Source organism: Erinaceus europaeus, chromosome 4 (genome assembly GCF_950295315.1).
Source record: "Erinaceus europaeus chromosome 4, mEriEur2.1, whole genome shotgun sequence".
Lineage (NCBI taxonomy): Eukaryota > Metazoa > Chordata > Mammalia > Eulipotyphla > Erinaceidae > Erinaceus > Erinaceus europaeus.
The window spans coordinates 22,908,047-22,926,960 of record NC_080165.1 but is presented as its reverse complement, the minus strand read 5'-3'; the positions used below and the strand labels follow the sequence as shown (position 1 = coordinate 22,926,960).

The 18,914-nt window shown below is 51.0% G+C and overlaps 2 protein-coding genes across 3 annotated transcripts; one reads left to right on the top strand and one right to left on the bottom strand.

The window, feature by feature from the left end:
* Positions 1-333: 333 nt before the first annotated feature.
* On the top strand, positions 334-5,373 carry RPS19BP1 (ribosomal protein S19 binding protein 1). 2 transcript variants are annotated; one of them, XR_009549413.1, is made up of 5 exons: positions 334-549; positions 707-835; positions 3,764-3,885; positions 4,299-4,396; positions 4,672-4,711. XR_009549413.1 is itself a non-coding variant. In XM_007519295.3 (4 exons), exons 1-4 carry the CDS (start codon positions 498-500, stop codon positions 4,801-4,803), a joined length of 411 nt encoding a protein of 136 aa, XP_007519357.1. In that variant the 5' UTR covers positions 364-497; the 3' UTR covers positions 4,804-5,373. The 2 variants fall into 2 exon arrangements, 1 of the variants encoding a protein (XP_007519357.1); XM_007519295.3 differs by lacking the exon at positions 3,764-3,885 and having other exon boundaries at positions 364-549; positions 4,672-5,373.
* Positions 5,374-9,869: 4,496 nt separating this feature from the next.
* Positions 9,870-11,730, bottom strand: ATF4 (activating transcription factor 4). The gene is made up of 3 exons (XM_007519296.3): positions 11,569-11,730; positions 10,859-11,176; positions 9,870-10,779 (listed from the first exon to the last, which is right to left on the bottom strand). Exons 2-3 carry the CDS (start codon positions 11,082-11,084, stop codon positions 9,947-9,949), a joined length of 1,059 nt encoding a protein of 352 aa, XP_007519358.1. The 5' UTR covers positions 11,085-11,176; positions 11,569-11,730; the 3' UTR covers positions 9,870-9,946.
* Between the last annotated feature and the right edge of the window lie 7,184 nt (positions 11,731-18,914).

Here is an 18,914-nt window from a genome sequence, read left to right as displayed (position 1 = left end):
GCTTGAACAGGAGCTTGAATGGGGTCCCCGCTACTGTTGTGCGTTCTACCGGGTGAGCCCCTACCCGACCCCTCAAATGACTTTAATATTCGGTTCTCCTGCTTCACCTGACTGGTAGTGTATGCAAAAAGACACCTAGTCCTACATAACCTCTTTTTTAAATGCCAAGAATATTGATGCCCCGCCTCGCCCCGCCTTGCCCCGGCTTCGTCCACTGGCTAGGCTTGTAGTGGACAACTTCCGGGAGAAGGCGTGGCCATGTGCGTCAAGGGCCGCTTGAGTTGGGATTGGACAATAAATGCGTCCCTCTGGTCGTTGGCCCCGCCCCAGGCCCCGCCCCCGGCACTGGCCGACCCTAGCGCGTGCTTCTTAAGGCAGGTGAAGGCTTCCGCCCGCCCACTCCGGAACCTCCTGTTCGCACTCAGGTTTCCGCCGAGACTGTAAGGACACTCAGAGCGGAAGTAGCGCGAGGCGTGTGGGCGGGGCCAAGTACAGTCATGTCGGCGGCCTTGCTACGACGCGGCCTGGAGCTGCTAGGGGCGCCGGAGGGTGAGCAAAGCCGGCCAAGGGGATCCGCGGCGGGCGGGGAGGCGCGGCAGGGGTTGTGGGCAGGACCCCTGAGGGTATGGAGCGACCCAGGCCGTTTATCCCCGCTGGGAGTCCTGCGCGCCCACCCGCCCGACTCCGTTCCTCTCTCCCTCTGCAGCGCCCCAGGTCGCCCGCGGCCCGGCCAAGGCGAGCGGGACCCGGGGGCAGCGGGCCCGGAAGGCGAAAGCGACCCAGGCACAGAAGCTGCGGAACTCTGCCAAGGGGAAAGTGCCCAAGTCGGCGCTGGGTGAGCTCGGGGAGGGCTTGGGGGCGGCCTGCAGCAGGATTCGACCCGGTCACCCACATTTCTGGAACGACCTTCGGGGCGGAGGCCCGGGGTGTCTAAGCGAACAAAACACAGCGTCCTGGTTCTCGTGGCCCCCAGCCCTCGTGGGGAGGGAAACGTCAAAGGCTGTCAAGTCAGTGTGAAGCTGCGAGGGCAGAGGAGGCCGCTGGGCGGCACTTAACAGGCCCAGCGAGACTTCTCTGAGGCAGGGACCTGTAAGGCCAGCCGGGAAGGAAGCACAAGAGCGACCCAGCCGTCCCGAGAGAGCGGCCTTGCAGAGTGAGAAAGAAAGCAGCCTGGTCAGCGCGACAGCCTTTGTCAGTTAAGAGTGTGTGCTCAGTGCTGTTCCAGCCCCTGTACGTGTTCACTGACTTAGTTCCTTACTGGGACCTTGTGAGGTCAGTACTGTCAGTAACCCCATTTCACAGATCAGACGTAGACAAATGCCCAGAGGGTACAGGGAGAAAGGTCTGTCCCCAGGCCCCATGCTCTTAGCTACTCAGCTCACGAGAGAGGTACTGTGTCCTGAGTAGTGGCCGTGGGGCACAGATAAGTAGAGTTGTACAGAGGAAGTATTCACTGCTGTTGAGCCTCAGTGGTAAATTGGTTGTGAGTACGGATGAAAAAGGAGGCACGAGGGAGTCGGGCGGTAGCGCAGCGGGCTAAGCGCAGGTGGCGCAAAGCACAAGGACCGGCATAAGGATCCTGGTTCGAACTCCGGCTCCCCACAGGAGGTGAAGCAGGTCTGCAGGTGTCCGTCTTTCTCTCCTCCTTTGTCTTCCCCTCCCTCTCTCCATTTCTCTCTGTCCTATCCAACAACGACAACAACAAGAATAACTACAACAATAAAAACAAGGGCAACAAAGGGGATAAATAAATAAAGTAAATATTAAAAAAAAAGAAAAAGGAGACACGGGAGTCGGGTGGTAGCCAGCAGGTTAAGCGCAGTGGTGCAAAGCTCAAGGACCCGCCTAAGGATCCCCGTTCAAGCCCCCGGCTCCCCACCTGCAGGGGAGTCGCTTCACAAGCGGTGAAGCAGGTCTGCAGGTGTCTGTCTTTCTCTCCCCCTCTCTGTCTTCCCCTCCTCTCTCCATTTCTCTCTGTCCTGTCCAACAACAACAACATCAATAACAATAATAACTACAACAATAAAACAAGGGCAACAAAATAGATAATGGATAAATATAAAAAGGAAAAGAAAAAGGAGGCACATAGAATGAAGCCTGGTTTCTAAAGTGCATCTTGGGGGCATAGCTCATTAGAATAGTGTGCTGCTTTGCCATGTGCACAATCCAGGTTCAGGCCTGGCCCCCATTCACCTCACTGGAAGAAGCTTTTGGTGCAAGAGGAAAGGGGAGATAGAGGGAGGGGGCTGGGGATTGAACCTGGCTGGGTCTTTGTGCATTGTAACATCCCCTTAACCAGGTGCGCCACTACCCTGCCCCTCTGTGTCTCTGAAAAAAAAAAAGGCAGAGGTAGATAGCATAATGGTTATACAAAGAGACTGTAATGCCTGAGGCCCCAAAGTCCCAGGTTCAATCCCCACCACCACCGCAAGCCAGAGCTAAGGAGTGCTCTGGTAAATAAATAAATAAGGAGGGCAGGTGGTGGTGCACCTGGTTAAGTGCTCACATTATAGTGCACAAGGTCCCAGGTTCAAGCCTCTGGTTCCCACCTGCAAGGGGAAATCTTCACAAGTGATGAAGTAGGTCTGCAGGTGTTTCTCTGCATCTCTCCCTCTCTGTCACCCCTACCCTCTCAATTTGTCGCTGTCTCTAGCCAATGGTAAGTAAATACTTAAAGAAATAAAGAAGCAGTGTCATGGGGATGTGGTGTTATTTAAGGAGATATGCAGGCTTGGGAGCAGGTGTGGACAGCATGACGGGGGGTGTAGTAACATGTGGTAGACTTCAGTGGAGAATGTATCTTGAATCTCGAGCCAGCTACATAACGTGGGTTCTGAGTATTTGTTAAAGGAGTGATGAATTCTGAACAAGGGAAGTGAGTCAGCAGTAGAATGACTGTCTTCTACTTCTGTTTGTTTCAAAAGCAAATAGAACATCATAAATGCTGGGTTAGTACTCTGGCTCTCTGGCTGGTCTGTCTTTTATCTCTCTTTTATTAAAAAAAAAAAAAATAGTAAGACCAGGCTGGGTGATGGCGCACCCAGTTAAGCGCATATTACTATGTGAAAGGAACCAGGTTCAAGCCCCCGTGCCCACCTGTAGGGGGAAAGCTTTGCAAGTCTTTCTCCCTATCTCCCTTCTTCCCTCTCAGTTTCTCTCTGCTCTAACAAATAATAATAATTCCAAGGAGGAAATACAGCATAACCGAAGGTGTGGAAGAAGGAAAATGAGACATAATCACAACAGTGATGTTGCTATGAAACAAGAATCGGTGGCAGAGGCCATGCCTTCACCCCAGGCCTTGTTCCACCACCCTGCCGCGGTGGATGAGTGGGGCCACTCTAGACCTGGAATGGCCAATCTCAGAAACACTTTTGTGGCTACACCTTATTCTGAGCTATCTTCTCTTGCCTGAATTACTGCAAAAACCTCCGACTGATTTTTCTGCCTGCCAGTCCCCCTCCCTTGGTAATCTTGTTCTCCCAAGTCAGACCTGTCCCTTCTTTGATGGCTCCAGTGGACCTGGATGGTGGACCACCCTGTCTAGCTTCTCCTGCTGCTCTCTCCTGCCTAGGGCCGCCGTTTTCTGTTTTCAGGTGTACACAATTTCTCCTTCAAGGCCTTTTCACGGGCTATTCCATCTCCTAAAAATGCGCTTCTCCTGGAAGTATGTCATTGCCCAAATCTTACTTGAGTGAGACTTCCTCAGACCCTCCTATATAGAATTGCAACCGCATTTCTGTTTCCTCTTGTTCTGCCAAAGTGTATCTCACTCTAGTGTACTGTTTGCCATCTCCTTTCTGGAATGTAAATGTCACAAACGCAGGAGTTATCGCTGTTTTGCTGCCTGCTGTCTGCTCTGCACCTAAAAGTGCCAGACACACAGTAAGTAAGCACCTCAGGCATGCATGGTTGTGTGTACCCCGTGAATGTGTGATTCCAGTGCTCCACCATCCACAGAGCTGCCCCTGGTGCCATGGGTGCTCCCACACATGGTGTGGGTCCTAACCCAGGGCTTTGTACATGGTAGACCACTGTTCCCCGCCAGGTGAGTCATCTCCTAGTCGTCTGGACATACTCGTTAAATAAGAGAGTAAATCATTCGAACTACTGCGAGCCAAGAGAGGGGCTTGCAGCCAGAACAGAGCCCAGGTTGTGGACAACAATCTAGGGAAAGCGTGGTCAGGCCTTTGGTCAGACCATGGAAGGAGGAGCTAGGGGTGTCAGGAGGGGACACTGACATATTTACTTATAGGGAGTAAATATGAAATGATGACACCTTGCCTATCTGTCCACAGCTGAATTCCAGAAGCGAGAGAAGCAGAACTACCTTGGAGCAAACTTAAAGTTTATGACTGCTTCCAGGAACACCATGGCTGAGAACGTCATCCGGAAGGTTTGCTGGGGAAGGAGTCGGGAGATGCTGGGAGTGAGCTTTGGGTGAGAGCTGAGCCTGTTCTAAGTCCACGGGGATCCCAGCCCTGAGTGGGAAGTAGAGGTTGGGCCACCCTCCCAGTCTGGTGGGGGTGGGGTGGAGGAGTCTGCATCTGGCTTTGCTGTGTGAGGCCTGATAGGGAGGACAGCACTTGCTCAGCTGTGCCATGCCGAGTTGTGCAGCTTCAAGGAGCAGTCTCTCCTGTGCCTCCAGTCACCACCCTTACCCTTTCCCAGATTCTTCATCAGAACCGGGGCCGCAAGGCCTGTGACCGGCCTGTAACCAAGACTAAAAAGAAGAAGACTGAGGGCACTGTGTTCACTGAGGAAGACTTCCAGAAGTTCCAACAGGAATACTTCGGCAGCTAGGCCCCAGAGGGGTATAGTCTTGAAGCCTGCATTGACCCCAGGACCCCATAAAGGGCACAGCAGATTGGGTCAGGGATGCCGTAAAACTAGAGCCAGTGCTGGGGGGCCGGGGGGTGGCGCACCGGGTTGAGCACACGTATTACAATGCGCAAGGACCCGAGTTTGAGCCCCCAGTCTCCACCTGCAGGGGGAGAGCTTCACGAGTGGTGAAACTGGGCTGCTGGTGTCTCTCTGTCTCTCTCCGTCTCTGTCACCCCCTTCCCTCTTGATTTCTGACTGTCTCTATCCAATACATAAAGATAATAAAAAAAAAATTAAAAAAAAAAACTAGAACCAGTGGGAGGCTGGCATAGAGCTGGAAGCCATAGGAGGGACTTAACTCACACTGCAGGTTTGGGAAGAGCCAGCGGCCTGCCAGAAAAGTTTGTGTTTTGTGTGTTCTTGCTGAAGCAGGACCTTTGAACTGCTTAATCTGGAAAAGCCAGTTTTGGGGCCGCAGGATATACACCTCTGGGAGTGGGAGAGCTCCAAGGGTTTCCAGGCTCTAATAAATGTGGACCTAGAGCCGTGTGCATGCAGTTCGTGTTCATCTACTTAGAGGTGTCTTCCCCTACCTCCCCATGCAGGCAGCCAAGAGTTTATGCCAGTGTCTTCTTCCCCTGGACTTGGCAGCCTCAGCAGAGGCAAAAATAGTGCCTGCAGCTGCTGTGGGATGTGCTCCAGGGTCCCGGGGCTTGTACTTTTGGAGCAGGCCAAGGGCCAAAGGCTGCTTTCTGTTTCCCTGTATTTCTGTCACTTGAGGTTGGGCATAATAGGGCCATGTAAGGTGACCTCAAGAAACAGGATTTCCAGCCAGGTTCAGGAGATGACTGGGTAAAGTGCATGCCTTACTGTGTGTAAGTTCCCAGCTTCCCTTGCTGGCGCCACGTGGGTGTCCCATGGACAGCACCCAAGGAACTCCATGGATTACAGAATCTTACTGCTCTCAAAACAATAAAATCGGGCAAGGCTGGCAGCTCACTGGCATCACACATTTGTGGGACCCTGAGTCCATTTATTCAAGTCTGTGCCCAAGCAGTAAGGTGGTGCTTGGATGAGGGCCGTGCGTACATGGAAAGGCTGAGGCTGGGCACTTTCTGGGGGACATGGTGTTTGGCAGGACAAATAGGTGACACAAGCCAACTTGGTCATCAGTGTGGTGGCGAATGGCAAATCCAGGAGTTTCTTCTAGCAGAGGCTGGGCCCTGGACGCTCCGTGAAACTCCTGTGTCTCCTGAGCGTCCCCTCCTCCCCCAGCCTAAAGGACATCTTGGGAGCTGGCAGGTCCCACTGTGTCCCAGTGAGCCTGACACTAAGCAGTTTCCCACACACCTACTCACTGCCCTGGGCCTTTTTCTATTAACCAGTTTAACTGCCTTCAAGGTTATCTCTGGGACTTGGTGCCTGCAGGATGAACCTACCGTTCCCGGTGGCCATGTGGTTTTTCGTTTTCAGTTTTCCTTTTGATAGGACAGAGGAGGCAGAGATAGACACTTGCAGTACTTGCTTCACTGCTGATGGCACTTCCCCCCTGCAGGTGAGGATGGAGGGCTTGAACCTACATCCTTGTGTTTGTTTGTTTGTTTTTAAAGAGTTTATCTATTTATGAGAAAGATAGGAGAGAGAAAGAACCAGGCATCACTCTGGCACATGTGCTGCCGGGGATTGAACATGGGACCTCATGATTTACAGTTTGATGCTTTATCCACTGCGCCACCTCCCGGACCACAGGTCCTTGTGTTTGGTAATGTGCTCTCTACCAGGTACACCACCAGCCATATTAACCAGTTTTCAGTACTTAAGTGAAGCAGAACTGGGAGCTAGCCAGGCAGTGACTCCAAACTCTCAAACTCAGAAATCCTTCCACTCACCATTTAAGCAGTTTAGCAGGAAGCAGGCTCAACCTGGAGTTTGTTTCTCACCCTGACCTACAAGCCCCAAGCTGTAGGTTCCCACTCCACACAAGACGCCCTACCGTTACAGTCACCTGCAAGCTCCTTGGTTTGGGCCTGCCCCTGGTGTCCTGTGGCTGCCTGCCCCCGGGGAAGGATGAAAGCACTACTCTGCCTGGGATTGTCTCTCAAGTTTCAAGTTACATGCAGTTGTTCCAAGTTGGATCAGTGGAGGTTGTATGTCCCCCATCTCCCCATGTGTTTTTTGTTTGTTTTTAATAGAAAATTTTATTTTGTTTTTGCCTCCAGTGTTATTACTGGAGCTTGGTGCCTGCACTATGAAACCACTCCTGGTAGCCATTTTTCCCATTTTTGTTGTTGGATAGGACAGACATTGAAAGGAGAGGGGGAGAGAAAGATAGACACCTACAGACCTGCTTCACCACTTGTGAAGCGACTCCACAGCAGGTGGGGAGCTGGAGGCTCAAACCGGGATCCTTGTGCAGGGTCTTTGTGCTTCATACTCTGCACTGTGCCCAGCCACCGTAACTCAATGTTCACCTCTCAGATTGTAGTTCAGTGGGGCGGGTAGGAGTGGAAATGTTTTAGCCACTTTGGATAATTCTAGTCCAGTTTGTTAAGACACAGCAGAGGAGCCAGGGAGGATGGGTGCTTTGTGCCCAGGACCTGGTGACTGACAAACTAGGCTAAAAAGGGTCTGTCCAAAGAAGACACATTCATGTGGTCCGGGAGGTGGTGCAGAGTAAAGCTTTGGACTCTCAGGCATGAGGTCCCGAGTTCAATCCCTGGCGGCACATGTGCCAGTGTGTTATCTGGTTCTTTCTCAAAGATAAATCTTAAAAAAAAAAAATTCACACAAGAGCTAAAAGCATAGAAGGCAGGGGAGATACCAGTAAGGTTATACAAACAGACTCCCATGCCTGAGACTCTGAGGCCCTAGTTTCAATCCCCCACACCACAGTGCTCTAGCAAAATATGTAAAAATACATAGAGGGAGGCCTTACCCCAACTACAACACTGGATGGATACAAATCACTCAGAATAATGTGTCTCAGGTGTTCCTGGCATTCCGAAGGACCCCAGCTGCGGCTTCCAAGGTGGGTGGGCTCTAGTTACCCACACCCCCTGCTCCAGTAAGCGTTGGTCAAGGGACTAGGGAGCAGTGAAGCAGGGCTTCAATGTGGCACTTCACACGCCAGCTATAGACCAACATGCAGAGCTTGTCAGCGGTGCTTAAGCTCAGGAGCTAGGGGTCCCATCCCCTTGGATATCTTCGTGACAGTAAGGGAGGAGCAGACACCTCCTCCCACCGGCCCGGCTTTCCAGGCATTTTCCCTATTCAGTCCACACTTCCCCTGTCCTTTGAAGCCCAGCTCAGTTGTCTTTCCTCCAGGTAAGAATCTTGCCCTGCAAATCTTCCAGCTGCCCAAGGTCATCAGCCTTTAGCCAAGCAATTTATGATCACACCCTTGCTTCCACTCTGGCGGGGAGAACTCCTAGTTACATGGCAGAGATGGAAATCAGGTATGCACTGAACCAACTGATAAGACGCCAGGAAGAGATGCCCTCATCCCGGTTTAGGCAGAGATCACAACTCCCAAGCATCCTGAAATGTGGTGTGGGTCAGGCACAAGACTAAAGCAGTACACTATTAAAGACAAGTAGCCTTTTTTAATTGTCAGGTTATGGGGGTGATGGGACTTGAACCTGGAACTTCAGAACCTCAGGCATGTAAGTCATTTTGCCTAATTGTTATGCTGTCTCAGCACTCCCACCTTTTTTAAAGTTGGGGGGAATATAGTGTAGATAGCATAATGGTTAGCAAAGAGACTCATTGCTGGAGTCCCAGCTTCAATTCCCCTGTACCACCATAAACCAGAGATGAGCAGTGCTCTGGTAAAATTAAGGAACTTGGACATCACCCTGACATACATGGTGCTATGGACTGTAACTGTACCACCTTACTACAATCCCTGGTTTATGGTGGTACTGAGGATTGAACCTGGGACCTTTTGTCTCAGAAACAGATGTCTATCATTTTGCTGTCTCCCCAAGCATTTTTTTCCTTGATCAGAAAATAGCCAGTGATGTGGAGAGACACTTGCAGCTGGCCCCTGCAGGTGGGGACTGAGACTGAGTGCTTCAACCTGGGTCCTTGTGCTTTGTACTATGTGCTCAACCAGGTGCACCACTGCCCGGGGCCATTCCAGGCTCACTTTCTACATTTTAATAGACCCAAACCCAGGGTCCTCAGCTCTGGCTTTCTGGTGACTGAACCAGGGACCATAATCTCAGGTATGGAAGCCTTCTGTGTTAACTATATCCCCAGCCCTCCCTCTTTTTTTAAGAGGAGCCACAGCAGAAAGCTTCCAACACACTGGGGATGGACTAGAAGCTGGGGTGTACACCAGACACCTACAAATCCTTAGCTTACTCAAGCATTTTTTTTTCCTGGCAAGTTTATCTCTAGAGGCACTAACTACTTACTAAAGAGACCTGTCAACATCAAGAGCTGAGAAATAAGCAGCTGAGGAAGTAAGTTATTAGGCTGTGCCTTTAAAGTTTCTAGTTTGGGAGTCGGGCAGTACAGGTGGTGCAAAGCTCAAGGGCCCGCATAATGATACGTTCCAGCTCCCCATTTTCAGGGTAGTCACTTCACAGGTGAAGCAGGTCTGCAGGTGTCTCCCCCTACTCTCTCCATTTCTGCCTTATCCAACATCAATCATAACTACAACAAAACAAGGGCAACAAAAGGGAATATAAAGTTTCTAGTTTGAGCTGCAGGACCAAGTAGGGTGATGTTAACAAGCTGGTACAAAGGTAGCCCCGCCCAGTTTTAAGACTATTGACTTATGCAGGAAAGGGGAACTAATAAAACACTCGCAGCACTGACTCACCATTTGCACCTTTTCCCTGCAGGTGGAAAGGAAACTCGTCCGTTTTCCCTGTATGCTCAAATATGGGGGCCACTGCCCGCCCATCCCCACTTTATCAGCAAGCCACCTACTAACTCTAGCTCAAGGGTGTAGCAGCCACCATATTGTCAACTGAGACCAACAAAGTGACACCACACACACACACACACAGAGCCACTAAAGTCAAGACTGCAGCCAGTTTTCACTACAAAATAATTTATTATAGCACAGCTTCAGCCAAGCCTATGTACAAGCCCAGTCCTTGCCATTCAAATTCTAGGGGGCCTTTTTCTTCCCCCTTGCCTTCCGGACCTCTTCTATCAAATCTTTCAGATACTGGATTTCCTTAGCCAGAGAATCAGCCCGCTCTTTCAGAGCCTCGTTCTTCTTTTCTAGTTCTTTACACTCGCCTGTCAGGGCTTCTTGCTCTGCCCTCTTCTTCTGGCGGTATCGAGTGGCTGCTGTCTTATTCTGCTCCATTTTCTTAAGCTTCTTATCCAGTTTCTCACCCTTAACTTTTGCTGCTACCATTTTCTCTCCAGGGGGATCATAAGGTTTGGAGCGGGCAGAACCACAAAGGGAGCCTGGAGAAAGCAGGTTTCTGTTTGGAGAGCCCCCTGGGGTTGGGGGGCTATGCTGTGGAGAGCCCAAGTAGGAGTCGGGGCTCATACAAATACCACTGTCATTATCTGACGGGGCGTCTTCCTCCTTTATGCAAAGGGGAATCTCACTAATAGATGCAGCAGAATCCGGCTTCCTATCTCCTTCAGAGATATCCACCTCACTACCTAGCTCTAAACTAAAGGAATGATCTGGAGTGGAGGTCAGAGCCCCTGGGGTCGGGGGGAAAGGTTGTAGAAGGGTCAAAGGGGCAACCTGGTCTATTTTTGGTAAACCTTCTGGAAGATGGCCAATTGGGTTCACTATCTGGGGCAGCTCCTTAGTACTCTCCTGGACTAGGGGGTCAAAGAGATGACACGTGTCATCCAGCGAAGCTAAAAGCTCATCTGGCATGGTTTCCAGGTCATCTATACCCAACAGAGCATCAAAGTCAAACTCCTTCAGGTCCATTTTCTCCACCATCCAATCTGTCCCGGAGAAGGCATCCTCTGCGGAAGAACAAGAGTACAGCCAAATCAGCCAAGCACATACGGCGCAACCCACCCCCCAGCGGTGACACCTACTCACCCTTGCCGATGTCTGAGGCACTGACCAACCCGTCCACAGCCAGCCACTCGGAGGAGCCCGCCTTCGCTCTGTCGCCGGAGAACCCATGAGGTTTGAAGTGCTTGGCCACCTCCAGGTAGTCATCTAAAAGACCCAGGCTCTCCTCAGCCCCCAAACCCGACTGGTCGAAGGGGGACATCAAGTCCCCCACCAACACCTCGTTGCTCAGGTAGCTCATCTCGGCCATGTCTCGGGGCTTTGCCGGAATCAAGGAATGTACGCGATTCAAAGGTGTCTCTGTCGGTTACAGCAACGCTGCTGCTGGATGCCGTGAAAAGCCTGCATGGGGAACAGAGAGCGGGAGCCATGAGGCGCCCGCCGCCCGGGAGGTCCATCTCCTCGCCGCCAGGCGGGGACCCGGCTCCGCAGAGTCGCCGCCCCGCCCCGCCCCGCCCGCCGCCATCTTGGCTGCTGCCACGTTTCGCGCGGCGCCCGGCGAGGTCGGGACGGAGGGCGGGGGGGTTAGTTCCCGTCCCCGCTCGCAGACGCTGCCGGGCCGCGCTCCCCCACCCCGGAACACCCTCTCGTCTCCGAAACAAGCCCAAGCAGGGCCCAGGCGTCCCGGCGCTCGTAAAACGGCTTCCCCACTACCCGCCCCCCGCCGGCGACGCCGCGGCTGTGCCCAGCAAGCCCAAAGGCTCCCGAACCGGGACTCCAGGCCGGGGACTTACGCCATGGCTTAAGCCGCTGGGGGTTGCCGCTGCAGAGCCTGGTGCTGCTGCCGCTGTTGCAAAGGCCAATGCTGCCGCAGGCACTGCTGCCTCTAATACGCCATGGTGGCTGCGGACGCTGGGGGAGCGGCGGAGGAACGACGCACAACACTGACTACATCTAGAAGCTGGAGAGGAAATGGCCGCTTTTCGGAGGCTGCCAGACTTTTGTAGGTTACGCATCACACCCCGTATCCTTCCGCCGTGGACACGTGACCGTGCCTCCACACACTCGTTTTTCTTTCTCACGCTCCGTACAGCTTCCCACCCGTAACTTTCACGTCCTGGGTATATCTATGAAGAGAAAACTTTTATTTTCAAAGCCTCGTGCAAAAAAACATAAACTGCACTACTTTACGCTCCCAAGATCAAAGAGTCACCCTCTCTAGGCTGCGGGGGGGGGGGGGGGAGCGCGGAGGAATCTGCAGACACCGTTTCCGGTGCGCACGCGGAGGCGGGGAGAGAAGGCTTTCATCCTAAGAAGGCTCGATTGTGGAGGCCTGGGTCGCCTGGTCATCACGCGAGAAACCCACGGGGAGGGTGCGTCCAGCTGATTGGCCAGGCGAGGTGAGTCACCTGTATCTCGAGCTGCTATTGGTCCACACGGAAAGAGGTCCGGGGTCTGCGCGGGAAGGGAAGTAGCCGTCTGCCAACTCTGTGGGTGACGCCCTAGTAGCTGGCTTTGCGCCGCCTCTCTCGCTTTGGCTTCGGGGGCCGGTCCTGGGCGGCTGTAGCTCCACTGAGACTCCCTCGATCTCTACGGCTGTCCCTCGGACAAATTCCGAACTTGCTACTAGGTACCGGCCGGACGCGAAACTAAAATAAGTCGTGGTTTTTTTTTTTTTTTCCTCCTCCAGGGTTATTGCTGGGCTCGGTGCCTGCACCATGAATCCACCGCTCCTGGAGGCCATTTTTTACCCCCTTTTGTTGCCCTTGTTGTAGCTTCGTTGTGGCTATTATTATTGCCCTTGTTGACGCAATTCGTTGTTGGATAGGACAGAGAGAAATGGAGAGAGGAGGGGAAGACAGAGAAGGGGCGAGAAAGACAGACACCTGCAGACCTGCTTCACCGCCCGTGAAGCGACTCCCCTGCAGGTGGGGAGCTGGGGGCTCGAACCGGGATCCTTATGCCGGTCCCTGCGCTTTGCGCCACATGCGCTTAACCCACTGCGCGACCGCCCGACCCCCATAAATCGTGTTTTGAGAGCCGAACAGTCACCACGTGAGGCGGCCGAGCTGCAAGGGGCGGCTGAGGGCCGGACGGAGCCCGCCAACGAGGGCGGCTCCCCGCGCCCCTTGTCCCCGAGTCGGGGAAGGGGCTGACTTTTTTCAGGTGAGACAGACAGAGGGAAGGACATAACAGCCTTCTGTGCGGTGCAGGCCGAACTTGCTACTGGTTTGGGGCAGAGCAAGAGGTAGTCTGCGGCCCCAGTGTTTTTATTTTATAAGTGTTTTTTTAAGTGTATCACTTTTTTGTCATTTTTATTTTACTTACTATTGAGTAGAATCAGAGAAATTGAGAGGGGGTGGAGAGATAGGAAGATAAGACACCTGCAGCCCTGTTTCACCACTTGCGAAGCTCTCCCCCTGCAGGTGGGGGCCGGGGGCTTGAACCTGGGACCTTGCGCACTGTTGTGGGCGCATTTAACCAGGTGCGCCAGCATTATCAGTGATTTAATGACTTACAGAGTTATGAGGATATAATTCCACACTTTTCCCACCACCAGAGTTCTGTGTCCCCCATTCCCTCCATCGCAAACTACATTAGTTCTCCCAAGGTCACAGGTCTAGGTCGACTATTCCTGTAACTATCTGCCTGTATTTATATTTATTTGCCTGTTTTTTTTTTTTTTTTTTTTCCTACGGTCCTGCCTTTATAACTCACACCTACTACTAACAAGTGCCGTCTTTCCTTTTTTTTTTTTTTTTACTCTTTCTCCCCCGGGTCCTGACGGAATTGGAGTCCAGTTTATTAAGACACAGAAATTGAAAGATGAAGTGGGAGAGAAAAAAAGAGACCTGCAGCTCTGCTTCACTGCCCACAGGAGTTTGAAGCCTGTGCCTTGTGTACTGCCTGCGGCCCCCATGCCACCACTACACACTTGTTAAAGTGTAGTCTATCATTGTGAAATTCTTTTTGATGCGTATTTTTCCAAATTCCCCCCAAGAACAAAGACTTTATTTTTCATTTTTAAATATTTCATATCATAGCTTTAACATATTCTCTTTTTTAAAAAAAATATTTATTGGGTAGAGAGAGTCAGAAATCTAGAGAAAGGGGTGATAGGGTGAGGCAGAGACACAGCAGCATTGCTTCACCACTTGCAGAGCCTGCAGGTGGGGACTGGCTGCTCGAACCCAGATTCTTGCACATTGTGACACGTGCATGCATTCAACTAGGTGTGCCACCACCTGGCCCCAAAGTTTGTTTCTCTAAAGTACTTTGAATTAATTCCCAGTTCAGTTAGCTTGCAGGAATAACCGCTCCCCAAGCAGCCCTAATGGTCAGGAGAGAGGTGAGTGAGGTTCCAGCACTCATGCCTTCTTGAGGGTGTTTGTGTGCCTGGAAGCCGCTGGCACCCTTCCCGGTAAAGCCTGTAGAGACAGAAACCCTTGAGTTTCTAGTGATGCTCAGATCCCATGTGAAATTATCTCTCACGATATAGATAACTAAATACTTTGAAATGTTGGGGAAATGCTGTGACAGGCTGTTTGTTAACCTGATCTAATCTGGGCCAGCCAGCAAAAGAGCTCAATGAGTGTGCTCCTGGCCAGGAGTGACCCAGGTTTGAGCCCAGCCACCACCACATAGAAGAAAGCTTCCATGCTGTGGCTTCCGGCCTTCCCCATCCCCAAGCTGCAAGTTAGCTAGCTGGAAAGGTGAAGCCCTAAAGAGAACCCAAAAAAAGTTAAACTAAGGACTAGTGGGATGAGGGGTCTAGCCCAGAATCATAGCAGGCCCCAGTAGAGGCTGTCAGCCGGGCATTAGGAGGCAGATTTCCAGGACAAACCCAAAAATATCTTGTTTCCTCCATTTGTTAGCTGAGCGTCAGCTTCCCCGTGTACAGTGAGGACTAGTTCCTTTTTCTGAGAATGAAGTTAGATCATACGTATGTATGAGGCGCCGAGCGACGTGCCTGGTGCCTGGCAAGGGCTTGAGAAATGGCTGCTGTTACTATTAGAACTCAGCTCTTCCATTTCTGACTTCCTCACCACCTTCCAATCTCCATGACATCATCCTGCTTCCTCAGAGGACTCCTGTTATTTACTGAGATGAAACAACTGTAAACAAATAGAACACACAAGGCATTCGGGCTGTAGGCCCGTGCGGCTTTCCTTTCCTGGGGTGAGGTCAGGCATACTTAGAAATAGGCCTCTGCGCTCTGCAGTGACATCACTGAAGACCCACGGGGCACGTCCTTGTTTTCCTGTATGGGGGCTGGGCTCGCAGTGCTACTTGGCGGTGGCCGTGCAGATGGTTGAGGATTCAAGGAACACCACCCTCATTTTTTCCCAACTGCATGTGGAATCTTGCCACTCCTTGACCTCTTTCTTATTCAGAGAGCTACCTGGTGCCACAGCACCTTCCAAATGCCAAACTCCAGCTGTGCACAAAACAAGGCACGCTCCCTAGCGGGTGAGCTGTCTCTTTGGTTCTACTGCCTCAGATTTTGTTTTACTTTTGCTGCCAGGGCTTTGCTCTGCCTTCATGCCTGCTCTATCCTAGCACTCCCTGTGGACTTTCTACACCCATCCCCCTAAGAGGTTGAGACAGGGAGAGGACAAACACTACAGCACCACTCCACTGCCCACAGACCTTCCCCCTCTCCATGATGCTCCCATGTGGTAGCCAAGGGCTCAACCCTGACTCTCACATGGTGAAGTGTGCACTCTACCACACTGCCCGTTTTGATACCAAAAAAAAAAAAAAGGTCAAGTGCGGCTGGGCAGTGGACACACAGGTTGTCTGTGTGGCTTTTGTTGTGGCATAGTGGATGGAGAACACGCTTTCAGTTCAAACACCTGGCCACTCATGGGAGCACATGCATAGGGGAAGAAGCAACAGTGCTGTGGTCTCTCCCCTTTCCAAAAAGAAGAAAATGAGGTCACCGGGAGTGGTAGAATCATAGGGACATGAAACCCCAGCAAAAACCTTCAGGGGGGAAAAACTGGGGGAATCAGACAGCTCAGTACACACACAAGGCAGAATTCATTCAGGGTATTGCAGGGAAATGAAAACAGCTGGTGAGACAGTTCAGCTAGCAGGGTGCCTGCTTTGCCATGAGCCATCCCAGATTTGAGCCCCTGGCATTACCATACAGGAGTACTGGTGTTCCAGGAGAAAGCCTTAGGGCTGCAGTGTTTTTTTTTCTTTTTCTAAATGCTTTATTTTTAATAGACAAATTGAAAGGGGAGATAAGACACCTGCAACACTGTTTGGCCACTCACTAACCTATCCGAACTCTGCAGGTATGTGCTTTACCAGCTGCACCACTGCCCAGCCCCTAAGGTTTTTTTAGACAGAATGAGAGACCAAAGCAGGGCTGAGTGACGGCACACCCAGTTAAGTGCATACATTGCCATGTGTAAGGACCCAAGTTCAAGCCTTTATTCCCCACATACAGGAGGAAAGCTTAAGTGAAATCTAACAACATACCATCTTAAAATTTTTTAAAAAATATTTTCCCTTTTGTTGCCCTTGATTTTTATTGTAGTTATTGTTATTGACGTTGTCATTGTTGGACAGGACAGAGAGAAATGGAGAAGGGAGACACCTGCAGACCTGCTTCACAACCTGTGAAGCGACTCCCCTGCAGGTGGGGAGCCAGGGGCTCGAACTGGGACCCTTACGCTGGTCCTTGTGCTTCGCACCACCTGTATGTTACCCACTACTGCTGGGTAGCCCCCTCATCTTAAACTTTCTAGTGTAATTCAAGATACTTGTATCAGAAACTCTAAATAAAAAGTAGAGACCAAAGCTTCCTTCAATGTAGTGGGGGCCAGGCGCAAACCTGGGTTGTGCACATAGCAAAGCAGCGTACTACTATCCAAGTGAGCTATTTCCAGTGCCCTGTCTGAAAAAAAAAAAATCACCCTAGGGCACTGAAGCACTGGTGAGGCCAAAATAAGTAAATAAAAGGAGGGTGGGGGAAAGGCCACCAGGAATGGTGGATCTGTAGTGCCAGCACCAAGCCCCAGCAGTAACCTTGGTGGCAATAAAAAATGAATTCTCCTAGCTGAAAATAGTAAGTACCTACCATTTCTGAAAGGAAATAATTCCACGCCAGACACATCAAAGCTGTTGGAAAGATTTCTATTTTCTTCCCAGACAGTGGAAAGACCTATACGTCCTCCCTTATTTCCTCCTCCACGGAGAAAGAGGAGAATGCCTCTCTGGGTTTCAGGGCTGAGCTTTCATTTGAGCCTGGCCAAGACAAGACAGGGACTGGTGGCTGGCTCCTTTACTAGCTAAACACACCCAACTATGAGGGCAGGCAAGTGACTAGAAGGCAAGTTGTGGGCTTGCATTCAGGGACCTAGAATCTAGACAGAGAGGATCTAAATGGGAAGATACACATCAAATCGCACTGTCTGCATGAACCCCAGTACTCCCATCGCTGGTACTTTGAGAGTCAGCTGTGTCTACAAAGGCGGAAGTCCTGGAGCCGGCGCAGGAGGCAGGTCGGATGCGGCGGAAATGGCAGATCAGCAGATTCTGAGAGCAGTTCCCAGCCAGGTTCACAGTCTCCAGGAAGGTGTGCCAAGGCAAAGACCACTAGACATATGCAGAGATCTCTACTTACAGACCCTCCTGGGCCCTCTTCCCTGAAGTTGATTGCTTGTTGAAATAATCTTGAGTTCTCAACTTAAGCAGATACAGTGAGCTAATCTGAAGTGTGAACGGGTGCTGACCACCCAGGGAGCACTATAGACCTCAACACCGCTTTCTAAGAATGAGCTTTGATTATTTATTTGAAAAAAAATTCGTAAAAAGCCACAAACATAAAAAGGAAAATTCATTCTGAATGAGCATATTTCTTATTTTTGTCATTTCAGAGGGAGATGCCACAACACTGCTCTATCATCATGGCACTTCCCCCAGATGCCATGGCCTACCTGGGGCTAGACCCTGGGCACCTACCTGCACGATAAGGCATGTACTCTACTGGCTGAGGTATCTCCTGGTCCATACATTTATTAATGATGATGATGACAGAGAGAGAGAACAAATGAATCAGAGCATCATTGTGGCACATGAAATGACAGGTTGAACTTGGGCTCTCATTCTTACAACTCCAGTGCTCTAACCACTGTGTCCCCTCCAAAGACACATCCACCACCCCAGCAAAGATTTTTTTCCCCTCTTTAGTGAGAAGAGGAGAAACACCACAGGAGCAGCACTCCATCTATCCTGAAGCCTCCCCCTTTGCATGGTACTCCCACGTGGGGGCTGGGGCTCAAGTCCAGATCCCTGCACATGTTCAAGTTGAGTACTCTGCCCATCTCCCAGCACCTCAGAGCCTCAGCCATCAAGGTCATTTGCATAACCATATGCTGTCTCTCCAGCTCCCAGTGATAGATACATAGATATTTTAATGTTTTAAATTATGGTTTGCTAAGCTAGATGATGCCAAAGAATATCCTGACCAAGAAGTAGGAGCAGATGCTATTACTTCAAGAGGTGGGAGTGACTCAATTGGAAGGCAGTTGGTAGGGAGAGGCACTTCTTTCCCCAAAGAATTAAAAAGAATAGGCCAGGGCGGCATAAGGATCCCGGTTCGAACCCCGGCTCCCCACCTGCAGGGGAGTCGCTTCACAGGCGGTGAAGCAGGTCTGCAGGTGTCTTTCCTCCTCTCTGTCTTCCCCTCCTCTCTCCGTTTCTCTCTGTCCTATCCAACAATGACGACAACAACAATAATAACTACAACAATAAAACAACAAGGGCAACAAAAGGGAATAAAAAAATAAAATATTAAAAAAAAAAAAAAGAATAGGCCAGGGGCTGGGGAGGGCACACACTCACACGGAGTACACTCTCTTCCATCAAGCATTTCAAAGCACTAGTCTTCCATGTTCTCTAGGAGGCTGGCCAGTCTTGGTCAGCAAACCCCCAGGGGCAGGGCAGTAGAGAATTCCCACTACTACAAGTTTGGAAAACTTCCAAGAGGTTTGTGCTTGTGAAATAGCAAAGTTAGGGTTTTTGGTTTTGTGACACATATTTTAAAAAGACAGACTATACACTTAAAAAGATGTTTAGGGCAGACAAAATAGCTTGCTTGAGTGTGCTGCTTTCTCATACATATAAC